General features: G+C 41.0%; 1 protein-coding gene across 1 annotated transcript; it reads left to right on the top strand.

The window, feature by feature from the left end:
* Positions 1-525: 525 nt before the first annotated feature.
* LOC126388233 (prenylcysteine oxidase-like) lies at positions 526-12056 on the top strand. Its single transcript, XM_050041230.1, has 7 exons — positions 526-908; positions 2941-3147; positions 3825-3999; positions 4954-5165; positions 5543-5683; positions 7640-8051; positions 9876-12056. Exons 1-7 carry the CDS (start codon positions 800-802, stop codon positions 10123-10125), a joined length of 1506 nt encoding a protein of 501 aa, XP_049897187.1. The 5' UTR covers positions 526-799; the 3' UTR covers positions 10126-12056.
* The last annotated feature ends 1062 nt before the right edge of the window (positions 12057-13118 follow it).

Below are 13118 nucleotides of genomic sequence, written 5' to 3'. Positions count from 1 at the left end.
ATGTTTACTTATATTTTTAAACTATCTTAGACCATAGGAATAACTTTTATGAATTGTGAAAATGCTCTTCATGGCCTGGCCCCAGATTAGGTTTCAGACCGTTTAATCCCTTATGAACCTTTGCATAGATGGAGATCCTCAGGCAGAGGTTCTTTGGTTGTTCCAGAGTCCAGACATACGACTAAAGGGGACAGAGCTTTTGCAATCAGGGCCCAGAGGCTGTGGAACAACTTGCATGAGGATATAAGGCTGTCTGAGTCACTATCTTTATTAAAGTCTCCTAATTATCTGAAAGCATATCCTGATTTAATCTTACTGATTTAAATTCTCATTTATTATCTTGATTTTAGTTTGGGCATTTAATCTGATCTTTTACTTCGGTGACATTTAAGTTTGTTTCATTCTGCTTGTGTTTTAAATGTTTAGAGTTATTGTAAAGCACTTTGCAACTGTGACTGAGCTGCTGAGGCGGCTGTGATTGGTCGAAACAAGCTAGTCCATCAGGTCACGTGATGTTTCCGGACGTGGATGTGAGCGGCCGTTGATTGGAGAATTGATCTGCATCGTCATGAAATTAATGAAGCCCTCTTTTGTGCCGTATTACCAACACATTTAAAACGCAGCGTTGTTCATTTACAGCGACAGAGTCTATAGACGTGTACGTTTCCTCATTTTGAACACTACGTCACCGTCCGTGTAAAGGATAGAGACAGAAAGGAACAGCCGTTGACCTGATGTGTTAACCGTCGCCGCATCCGCCTCCTCCTCTCCTGCCGGTTGTCTCAGCTCAGGTGCCGCTATGGTCGGCTCTCTTCTCCCGCTGCTCGTCGTCCTGCTGTCAGCCTGGTCGGCTGTCGGAGAGCCGGCGGGGTCTGCTCATGTCGACGGAGCTCCGCCTTCTAAAATAGGCAAGAAAATGAGTTAGCATCATAGCTAGCCGTTAATTTAAGCTAATGCTAGCCCGCATTCAAGCTAGCATCGCTGAGCGACAGTAACATATAGTGGTCAAGCTAGCTCCTGTGTTGTGTTTGAATGAGCAGAGGTTATTGAATATACATGCATGTTGTATCTGCAGGTAGCTGACACTTTGTAAGCTAAGTTGTATGTAATATGTATTATTCCCATTGATTACACTTTACAAGGGATCCAATGATGTCACAATTATTTATAGATAGCATCCATTATAAGATAAAAATCCATGGCAATGTGTTTTGAATGCACTCAGCTAGGAAACAATAGGCCCTGTCAGTCCAATGCCCCCTCCTGTTTTCTTTCATCTTCACACAAGCCTGTTTTCACCTGTCACACCTGTGTCCACCTGTGCCCAGCTCACCAACACATAAGCTACCAATCCATAGCAGGTGTTACATGACTGACAGCTAGACTTGTTCATAGGCATGCCATGAAAACCTCTTGGTTTGCATGGTCACTACATGCACATATTGCAAGTACTTGTAGTTTTTTTTTGCTGAACCATAATTTTGACAAAGGCACAAGATTGTTTGTTTAGCAGCTTAAAGTCAGGTCAAGTGTTATAGTAACCAATTGGCATCAACTTTAAAGGTAAGGTTAAAAATAAGATGTGTTAGAACATGTTATTTATCCTGTCCAGCCAACTGTCTGCATATCTAATAGGCAAGGCGACTTTGTTTTATACAGCACATTTCATACACCAGAGCAATTCAAAGTGCTTTGCAGAACAATAAATTATTAAGGCTAAAGATTTACAATAAAAGAGTGAATAGAAAAAAGATAGAAAAGGTAAAATTAATCATTAAATGAATCACAGTTTAAAAAAATCACCATTAAAAACAGCAAAAGTGCAGACAAGAGGTACAAATATAAAAAGATTATTTTAAAAAATGTTAAAATTGAGTTGAAAATAATTTTGAAGTTATAACAGGGTGGAGTAGGCAGAGTAAAAAATTACTGTTTATAGCTTTGACTTATAAGTGGTCAGAGTCGGGGGCTTGTCTAACATCTTCCAGGTTTGTGCTGCGTGATAGCCAAACGCTCCTTCACTCTGTTTTGTTCTGACTCTCGGGACGGTCAGTGGCCGGTCCCAAATGTCCTCAGGGTCGTAGAAGGTTCATATGTCACAAGCATGTCAGAGATATATTAGGGTGCTGATCCACAGAGTGATTTATACACAAGCAGCAATATTTTGAAATCAATTCTCTAAGTGACAGGTAACCAGTGTAGGGATTTTAGGACTGGAGTAATGTGGTTATATTTCCTAGTTTTTGTCAGGATTCTAGATATTATAAAATATTACATGTACAATGATATACCACATAAAGACATAAATCTAATATTCAAGATTGGCCTTCAATAGATTATGAATTTTCTTTTGATTTATTAATTGACAAATTAATTCAGCATTAATTGGGATGTGACCAGTAGTGAAATAATTCCAAAGGGCAAAGTATTGAGTTGATCAATCACAGTCTAATGCCTGCACCAATGAAGTTAGCTTAATGAGGAGATTCCCAAAATTTTGTTTTGGATCATATTAAGGGTACTGTTAACTAATGTTTCCTGCGATGGAAATTTCCATAGGGAAAAAAATACTCCAAGAACCAGCTGCTCTGCCTACTTCCTACTGCAACTTTATCCCAGAGCTCCATGATCAAAGACACCATTGTTTCTCATGTACACTCCTCTGTCCAGCTCTAGACATGATGACTGACAACTAAAAGCTACAAAAACAGGAAACAATTATTACCTTTTAATCACTCAATTCTGATGCCTTTATTACTTTATTTTCATTTCTTTGATTTCTTCTACTAAGGCCATAATTTTAAACACCCGGATGCCACACAATGATAATATAAAATCAGTATGATTAATGGTCGTTAGTTTTATACCGCATTTTAATCCCAAGTCACGCTCTGTTTTCACATTCCTCTCTGTTGTTGGCTTTGATCCTTTGTGTTCCAGCGGTAGTAGGGGCGGGGATAGGAGGCAGCGCCACGGCCCATTTCCTGCGGCAGCACTTTGGCCCTGAGGTCCAGGTGGACGTGTTTGAGAAGGGGGAGGTTGGAGGCCGTCTTGCCACTGTAACTGTCAATCACAACAACTACGAGTCCGGAGGTTCCATCATTCACTCCCTCAACCTCCACATGCAGGAGTTTGTCAAGCAGCTCGGTTAGTTTACACACAAAAACACATGACACATGAGGCCTTAAAAGGCTCAGAGCAAAATAAGTGTTTGTGACTGTGTGGCATTAATTAGGCCACTGTTATTTTTAATAAAAAAGATGCATGGTTGCACATTAAATTGTCAAAAGTGAGTTAAAACAAGAGCTTGGCTTCAAAAACAGAAACAGAGATGACTCCCACTGAAAACCAGCAAACATCTGTTCAGGGTTACAAGATAAGAAAATGGTTTCCGGGTGGTAATGAGGTATAATATGGAGATTATGTGTAACAGCGATGAATATAAGTACAGTATGTAGCTTGATCAGATTCATGTTGTGCCTCCAGCAGATGTAAGCTGAGCAGGAAGAGTGATCATCAGTTAAGGAGGGTCGATGGTTTGAGTTTAATAAGCAGTGCCACATGTGTGGGTCTGTAACTGAAGGACAAATCATTGTTGCTCTGTACTCAGTATTTAGTGCCCTAGCAAAGTAATCAAATAATGTGACTAGTTACATCTTGTTATGCTGCATTTTAGGTAGATATTAAAGTTGAGAAAGCTTCAGAGAAAAATAAGTATATCAATGTCAAATCAAAATGAGAAATATTTATATTTTTATTGATAAAAGTTTCTGTCTATTATTTCATTTTATTATACTTGTGTCGTCCTGTGTCCACCCCTCAAGGTTTAAAGTATCGCCGCAGCGTGGCAGGGAAGACAGCAGTGTTTAATGGTGAAGAGGTGATTCTTGAGGAGACAGACTGGTACCTGCTGGACCTGTTTCGGCTGTGGTGGCGCTACGGCATCAGCTTCATACGCCTGCAGATGTGGGTGGAGGAAATTATGGAGAAATTCATGAGGTGAGATAGAAATATTAATGACCTGTTTGCTTGACAGGATGTTGCTGTGGTGCAGCTGATTCCTGAGTTATTATACTCCTGTAGGTGTGTGGAGGAGTCCCACTTTAGTTTGCATGTGCCTTCACCTCTTAAAAATTATGCATAATTTCTCCCACCTTTTCTTGGATCCAAGATAACATGGATCTGGTCTGAGAGTATCTAAGTATTCTTTACCTTTTAACGATGCCAAACAAAATTCATTATTCATTTCAAAAGTCATTTACAGTTTAAATCCTCCTCTTGCCACCATTGTTTTCACTCACAGAGTGAATGATAGAAACAATTACTGCAGTTATAGAATGAAAGCAAGACACTACCTCACAGTGTGACACTGCGTAAAGCTCATGAGCTATTTTTTATTTGGCCTGCAGCCATAATCACTCGCTCAAAACCTCGACTTAGTGTGACTTTCTGAGCTTGACGTCTGTATGATTACTGACAATAATCCGCCTGTCATTAAAAGAATACAGTATAAAACAGCAGAATTGATTTCTTCCATCACAGTCGGTCATGTTTCAGATCTCAGTTTGTACACATGTGACTGACAAATATGGTCAAGACATCAAACCTTTTGCTGGAAATCATCTTATTTTGACTCAGTTTCTGCTTGAAACGTGAGCCAGGCTTAGATTTGCATTTGATCCCTCCACCATCACTGTTCACTGACCTTTATTTCCTCCCTCAGGAAATGATTTATCTCCTGAATCACTTTGTCTTTCTTGCTCTTCTCTCTAAACAACTGTGAGCTTGTATATCCCTCCGTTTGTCTCTGTTGTTTTTGTTCTGCACCCATTGCTGAGAAATGTGTGATAATCTCAACTGTCAGATTGGAATTAGGAAATCTGTCTATTAATTTGGTAACTACTGTTATTGATAAGTAGCCATTTGTTGTGTGTGTTTGCATGTGTAATACAGGATCTACAAGTACCAGGCCCACGGCTACGCCTTTAGCTCAGTGGAGGAATTGCTGGACTCTCTTGGAGGGAGTGGCTTCATCAACATGACCCGCAGACCTCTCTCTGATTCGCTGCTGGAGCTGGGTGTGTCGCAGCGTTTCATCGACGAGGTCATCGAGCCTGTCATGAGGGTCAACTATGGACAGAACGTCAGCATCCCCGCCTTTGTAGGTCAGATGAATGTGAAGAAATGGGGAGTGGAAGAAGAGGAGGGGCGAGGGGAGGGGGTTATGAGCAGGGAAGAGACAGGGAGGAGAGTGGGAGGAGGAAGGCTGCGGTGCTGAAATTAGGGCCAGTTATGAGCCGAACATCTACGTCCCAACTGATGTAGGTCAGGAGAGAGGAAGGCAAGGAAAAGAAAAGAAACAGAGGAGATGAGGAAGGAAGGAGCGGGTAGTCGAGAATAGAAGAGAGGGAAGCAAGGTGAGAGGAGGGGGTGGCCTGTGGGAGCGAGAGAACAGGAAAATGTGTGGGCAGCTGATAATTGGTTTATAGCACTTGGCACTGTCTGTTGCGAATGAACGTGTGTGTCTGTGTGTGTGTTACAGGCGCTGTGTCTTTAGCTGGGGCCCAGAACAACCTGTGGGCGGTGGAAGGAGGCAACAAGCTGGTGTGTTCTGGCCTGCTGAAGATGGCCAACGCTAACCTGCTGCAAGCAAAAGTCAACTCCATCTCACCCGTCTACTCAGGTACTTTAACCCCGATGTTGGCTGAATAGGATCATGTCGAGTGACTAATTCATTCTAATTCATTTTACTAGGATGTTTCATTAAGTGACAATGATTATACAGCAGTCTATGGGGGGTGGAAGTAACAAAAATTAATTGAGGAAAATGCAAGTGAAATGAAAAATGGAGCTGTAAAATGGATGTGAAATGCAATATAGAGTGATGAATTATCAAGTGATTTGATTAATTTGTCTACCATTCATCATTCACAGCACCGAACGAACAGAACGTTTACAGCAATAAGTTTTATCGCTTCCCTCCCTCCCTCCCTCCCTCCGACTCTCCCCTCCCTAAAACATGCCCACTGACTAACTGATCAGGTTTTTTGGCTCTCAAAGGGAAACTTTTCCGATTTTCAACCAGCTCTGTGTCGCTGCAGTGTGTGCAGATAAACAGTGTTTGGCTTCCCTCCTTGTTGCCAACACCCAGTGTTCCCCTCGTATCTGCCGATGTTGGTCCGTTGATGAGCAGGGCCTCCGGTGGGCTCCGACCGGGGCCCTGGACATCCGCCAGCTAGATCAGTTAGTCAGTGGACTTGTTTGTTTTTTTTTCTTTGTTGACATTTGGGAGGGAGGTGACTAAATTATTGTTGTGAATGGTAAATGTCAGCTGGGTTTTGTGAATGATGAATGATAGAAAAATTAATAAAATGAGTTGATGATTTGTCATTTTATCTGTCATTACACATCCATTTTTACCCCTCTGTTTTTCAACTCATACAATTCATCACTTTCCTTAAATGGAACAATTGTGAATGATGAATGATGAAAGTAAAACAGGGAAAATTATGAAACATGACTCTGTTTTCCTTGTACCACAACTGTTTTAATAAAATCGGCTTTAAGTTAATGAAATCATTTGTTAACTTTCCACTCTATTTTTCATTTGACAGCAGTTTATATGTACATCATTAGAAAGAGGCACTACTGGGGCCCGACACAGGAATGGAAGGAAAGAAAGACTGTGATAATCTGACTTTTATAGCAACCGAATACCTGATTGTGAAAGTTAACCTCACTATATACTTACTGTAGAAATTAAACACAAATGATAGCACTGAAATAATTTTATGCCTCCCTGCTGCTGATAGCTGTGTCCGGAGGCTTTAATTTTTCCAGTTGTCTCTCCGTCCATCCACCGCCTGTCTGTCCGTCCCTCCCGTTCTCGAGATATCTCAAGACCACCTTGTGAGAGTTTCTTTAAACTGGACTCAAGAATAAACTGATTAGAATTTGGTGGTCAAAGGTCACTGTGGGCTAAAAAGACGTGTTTTGTCCACAACTCAAGAATTCATTTGCTAACTATAAGAAAATTTTACACAAATGTCTAATAGGATGACCCAATGAAGTCAAAGGCCTCCTTCACTGTGACATCATAATGTTCTGCAAAAAACACTTTTCTGGCCATTCCTCAGCGTCATAGGTTAGGACCAGAAGGCAAGACATTTGGTCAGATACTGAATTGGTGACACTAATCTTGGGTGTCCACCTTGAAACTGTGCAGCAACATTTGAAGCATTGTCAGCTGTCATGGCGACATATGAGTCTGGACAGACATGGATGTGAACTGTAACAACAACTGGTTCGCAGAGGCATAAAACCGCGTGGTGGTAATTCTAGTTTATTTGAAAACCATCTGCAGTATCTGAATTTATGTGGCTTACATCCCCTCTTTGAAATTTCCAGAGATAATTTCAAAGACAAAAACCTTTTGTTCTGTCATAGAAATGCATATTTATCATTGCAGTGTGTCAACACTTCCCTGTTGGCACGGACAACTCGAGACAGGAGGAATGTGCTGGATGTATCTGGATTATATCTGCCAGTAGTTACCAGTGGACAGATGTGAATGAATTAGTATGTGGATCATGTAGTCTTGATGTAGTGTTGACAGTGACTGTGTGTATTTTCCTGACAGGAGAGGTGCCACAGTACCAGCTCAGCTTTACCACAGCATCAGAGGAGGGATCAGAGCTGTATGACATTGTTGTGTTGGCGACGCCGCTCCAGGCCAGTGTCAGGTCCGGAGTCCAGTTCCAAGGTTTCACCCCTCCCTTCGAGGAGCTCCCCGGCAGCTATCACAGCACCGTAGCAACCATCGTCCATGGTTACCTCAACACCACTTTCTTTGGCTTCCCGGACCCTCGCCTGTTCCCCTTCGCCAGCATCTTGACAACTGAGACACCTGATCTGTTTTTCAACAGTGTGGCAAGTGTTTGTCCCGTCAATATCTCAACGGGTTTCCGGCGTAAGCAGCCGCAAGAGGCCGGAGTCTATAAAGTGTTCTCGCCACAACCTCTGGACAAGACTCAGCTCAAGACACTTTTCAGGTCAGCCACTTTCTAAGTAATCATGGTATTTACTAGGGCTTTCTCTAAATTAGAGGATTATCTTCTCAATTGTTTATTTCATCCATAAAATAGTGAAAAATGCCCTCCGTAATTCCCTAAAGAACAAAGTGACATGTTTAATTTTTTTTTTTTTTTTTGGTTTTGTCCAACCAACTGTCCAAACCCCAAAGCGTATTCACTACTATAGCAGACAAAAAACCCCAGAAAATGTTCCAATTCGAGAAGCTGCAGCAAGTTAATTTTTGGTGTTTTTGTTTAGAAAATGACTCAAGCTACCTAATTAATTAATTAATTAATTAATTATCAGAATTATGCTGATTAATTTACTGCCAGTTGGGTAATCAGTTAACCAAAGAAATTTTGTTTCTGCTACATTCTGCTATTTTTGTGAGATAAGACAGTAAAATGATGCACACATGCAGCTCTGTGAGGCTGTTCCTTGGCACAGCAGTGCCCTGCAGTAGAGTCTGATAGCAGCCATGGCGAGTAAATCATTGGTTTGCACAGGACAGGAACACCCAGTGGCTGCTGACTTCCTTGTTTTTTCCCAGTAACTTTCCTGACTCCTGTTTTGTCCTGTTTGTGAAATCAATAGTTTGCATTTGGTTATCATGTTAACTCACTTTTTGTGAAATTCTTAAATTGACTTTTTTATTTTTTCCTTCGTATTATGTCAACACGAGTTATTTGTACCAACTCAGTCTTAACAAAGCCAACTTCTAGCAAGCAATTCAACATCCTTTGATGCTAATAATTTAATGCTGGTATTGAAACGTTTAGAGCCACCTTGCTCGCTAACTTGCAGGCTGTATCCCCCAGAAGGGTGATTCATTTCATCAGTAGATAATGTAATGCTGCTTGAACAGTACCAATATTTTTGTTGAAATTTTCAGCCTGGCATTCTCTTAATGCAGGGCCAGCCGTCATGCATCATAAAATTTGGAATATGTGTGCTTGAACTGTCACCATGAGGATCCATGTGAGCGGATGCCTTTAAATAATCGTACAGTCATAACAGTGGGTGTTCCTCGCCTATGTAAACAAATGATCTATTTCAGTGTCCCTGTTGTGAGCAATATGAACACCCTACTGTGGCTGCAGTCACGTTCTTTGAGCTAAATGTCAATGTCAACATGCTAAATGCTCAAGATTAGAAAAAAATGATGTAATGGTGTTGTCCATAATATCTCCTTATTGATATTTGCTAATTGGTGGTTTCATCCAAAAATTAAGCTGCAGGGAGCTTTTCTTTGCAGGGAAACCAGAAAACCAAGCAACTGTGGAAACCTCTACTAGTATTTACTTCAGTAGTAAGGGACTGTTAGGAGACACTGTTTTATTGAGTTGCTGGTGGTGTGAACGAACACCACTTGATAGGAATACCAGTCTAAAGTCACTGGTGTGATACATATTGATACTGAATATTTGAACCAATTTTTCTTCAGTATCGGTACACTGGTACCAGCTGCACTTTCTTGCTCTTTCTTATTGTTAATGTTTACTACAGTCATTCTACAGTTCTCTGCTGCTAACTAAGAATTGAAATGTTGTCATGCTATAGCCTAGTTACATTTATCTTTATCTAAAAAAATTAAATTTTATGCCCTCAATGTCAGTTTTCCACATGGTATTGAAAATAGTATAGAATATTGATATTTTACATGGTATGTGACCAATGGTCATGTTTACCATGTTCACCAGTTTGGTTTAGTGTGTTAGCATGCTAGCACAAAATTAGCACAAAACACAAAGTATGGTTGAGGCTGATGAACTTTCCTTCTTCACTGTGCCTCTCAATTTTAGGTCATACTACTCCGTGCAGGTGACAGAGTGGCAGGCCTACCCTTGTTATGGCAGCAGCCAGGCACTGCCGCCTGTAGAGCTCCACCCCAATCTCTACTACCTCAATGGCATCGAGTTGGCCGGCAGCGCCATGGAGATGAGCTCGGTGGCGGCCAAGAACATTGCCCTGCTGGCATACCACCGCTGGAACAGACAGACGGACATGGTGGACCAGAAAGATCTGATGCACAGAATCAAGACTGAACTATGACCTGTTCGACTGAAAGCCTCATAGCATAACAAAGTTGATGTGCCGGAAAATGTCTGTATTAAGGTACGAAAATTTACATTGTGACTTGTGAGAAGTCTCCAGTGGCGAGGTTTATTAGGAGACACATCAAAGTAATTTATTACTTAATACATACATACACAAATAAGGGATAAATATGTGGAACACAGTCTCACTCTGCCTTATAAATAAACTTACAGAACATACAGAAAAACAAGTATCAAAGTCAAATCAAGTCTAAAACAAATCAAAACTTAATCACGACTGCTGTCCAAAGGCCAGTTAGCTGATCCCTTCGTCTTCTCTGCCAGAGATATTGCAGATATTTGAGACACTTTTCAGTATTGGTCAGGAATTGATTGCTAATGCTAATTAGTGGTTTCATCCAAAAATTCAGCTGCAGGCAGCTTTTCTTTGCCAAGAAACAAGGGCACCAAGCAACCATGGAAAACACCGGCTACTATTTATTTCAGTAGGAAGTGAACGGACTGTCAGGAGACAGTGTTTTATTGAGTTGCTGCTGGTGTGAATGAACACCAGTTTATACAAGTACCAGTCTAAGGTCACTGGTGCTGCTCTGTGTAAATAAATGACCCTGTGTCCAAAGCGAGAAAACACTTACACACATAGAATCAAGATTGAGAGCATGAATGAGATGCTTTTTTTTTTTTGTTTAACGGCTGCTTTTTGTCTGCGCTGTAACAGCTGTGCGATATGAGACGGATCACTGATTTAACCGCCGTTAGGCACATAAACCAGCCCTCCGTCACATAATCAGAAACAACTGCAGCGCTGCTTTTACCGTCTATACATTTAAGGGCTTTTAATGGACTTGCTGTTGCCCAAACTGCACCAAGGAGATCTAATTAAAGTAATCTCAGTAGGATTTTCGTAAATTAATAAAATCATTATTCAGTGACTCATGGCTGTGGCCACTGGTGCTTTGCTCTATTGCCCCCTTTCATCAGACTATTTCATTATCTCCCCTTCCTGCTGCTTTTGTTGCATAATCCAGCGGAAAGAATTTTTTTTTCGGGGAACAGAGCCAACGAGCTTTCACTGGACCAAAGCAGAGGACAGATCTGCAGAGCTGCTGCTGCTGCTGCTGCTGCTGCTGCTGCTGCTGGTGATGATGACACTTTCCTCCCCTTTTCTGTCAAGCCCTAAAGCTTTATTGAGATCCTGCATTTTTAATAAGCGCTGTAATCTTAGAGAAACACACATGACGATAGAGCTGGATGTTCACTTCCAGAAATGGCCAGTGCTGAAAAGATGGTGTACTCTGATAAGAGAACACTGAGACTTTGAGAAATGCCTTGTTTAATTTATTTCTAATGTCTTAATTTATAACAGTTAAATTGGACTGAAGTGGATACTTGGATTCAGAAAATCTTAATTTAACTGTTGTCAGCTGAAAACCTTTAAATCTAAGGGGCTTCAGTTGATGGATAATGTGATTGTGTCATGTGATGAGAAAACACTGTAACCCTTTAATCTGATGGGATTGGCGTCAGAATGTACGGCCGTCGATCTCAAATGAAGACTGTTTATCTTAATTTTAAGTCAAGGTTTTCACTCTGCAGCAGCTTCTGTACATAGAACAGATGTTTGTAGCAATAGTACCTTTATGATGCAAACACACAAAAAGCATTATGGAATCATCAGGTGGACTGACAACAATCACAACTCAAGGTCTGCTTACGAGCTTATTGCAGAGCTTTTAACAGCATTACAGAGGCACACTGAGCAAACGATAAAGCAAGTAGGGAGACCTTGAGTTAAGATTTTTGTCACACAACAGACTCCGTGTGACTGTTCACATCTAACCACAGCTGCTCTATGAACTCTGCTAAGTATGGCATGTATCACCATATTTCATCTGACTGTTGATCAAATAAAAGTATTGGACGGTTTGCCATGTTTTGTTTTGTTTTTTGTCTTTAAAAATGCACTAAAAACTCCCCCAGCTATGGCATTCAGGTTTTATTTCCTGTCAGTTAATAAGTGAATAGAAGGAAACTTGTTGAATAACGGCCTCTGAGCACTGAACAAAACCTCCTTTCTTGCTTGAAGTTTAATGTTCTTCTACTGAAATAGGAAGAAAAGAGAAAGTTAAGAAGCAATGTGTCACTAACAGGATGTCTACTGTTGGTGGCTGACTGCCCGTAAACGCCTGCCACATTTGTTCCAGTGGATAGTTTTATAGTCTTGGTTTACAGATTCATAAATCAGATTTATGCGGTTTAATGGACAACATGTTGCAGCTTTGTCACTGTGGGGGCAGTTTTCGTACTGGGCTCTAATTATGGCATCTTAAAGCTCACAAAATTATTCATTTCAGTCTTCATGCCCTGAAACTGAGGAAGTTGCTTTAAACATCAGGAAAGGCATATAAGATCCCATCACTGTCCTTAAGATCACCAACTATTTCATGTCAAAGGCCCAGAGTGAAGTTCACCAGACCATGGACACCCACCTGCTAAGATTTAAGACAGGTTTTTGCTTTTGGTGACTCATCGTGCATTGATTTAAAAGCTATGAAATATACTCCTGTAAAGAGTTTGAAATGTTAGAAGCAGAGTGGGAATAAGTCTAAAGAGGTTGAAACCCCAGCAACACTTGCACTATATACAGCAACTTTACTGAAAGATCACTGCATTTCGACTTGTGGCCTTCATCAGGATTGTTAGTGTTTGAAAAGGAGCAGTTCCAGAGTGATGAACTGTGCTCTATTCGTAAAACTCTAAAAGGTTCACTGTGTAGGATGTAGAGGGATATACTGGCAGAAATGGAATGTCAGTATGTTTCCTTTAGTGTATATTCACTGGAAAATAGGAAATGTTGTCCTTTATCTCTACATAGGGAGCGAGTCCTCACTTATGGAGATTGGCATGTGGCACCACCATGCTTCTACAGTAGCCCACAACTGACAAACCAAACGCTGGCTCTAATAGGACCGTTCACGTTTTTGCATC

Source organism: Epinephelus moara, chromosome 3 (assembly GCF_006386435.1).
Source record: "Epinephelus moara isolate mb chromosome 3, YSFRI_EMoa_1.0, whole genome shotgun sequence".
Taxonomy (NCBI): Eukaryota; Metazoa; Chordata; class Actinopteri; order Perciformes; family Serranidae; genus Epinephelus; species Epinephelus moara.
This window is presented reverse-complemented; position numbering and strand designations above follow the sequence as displayed.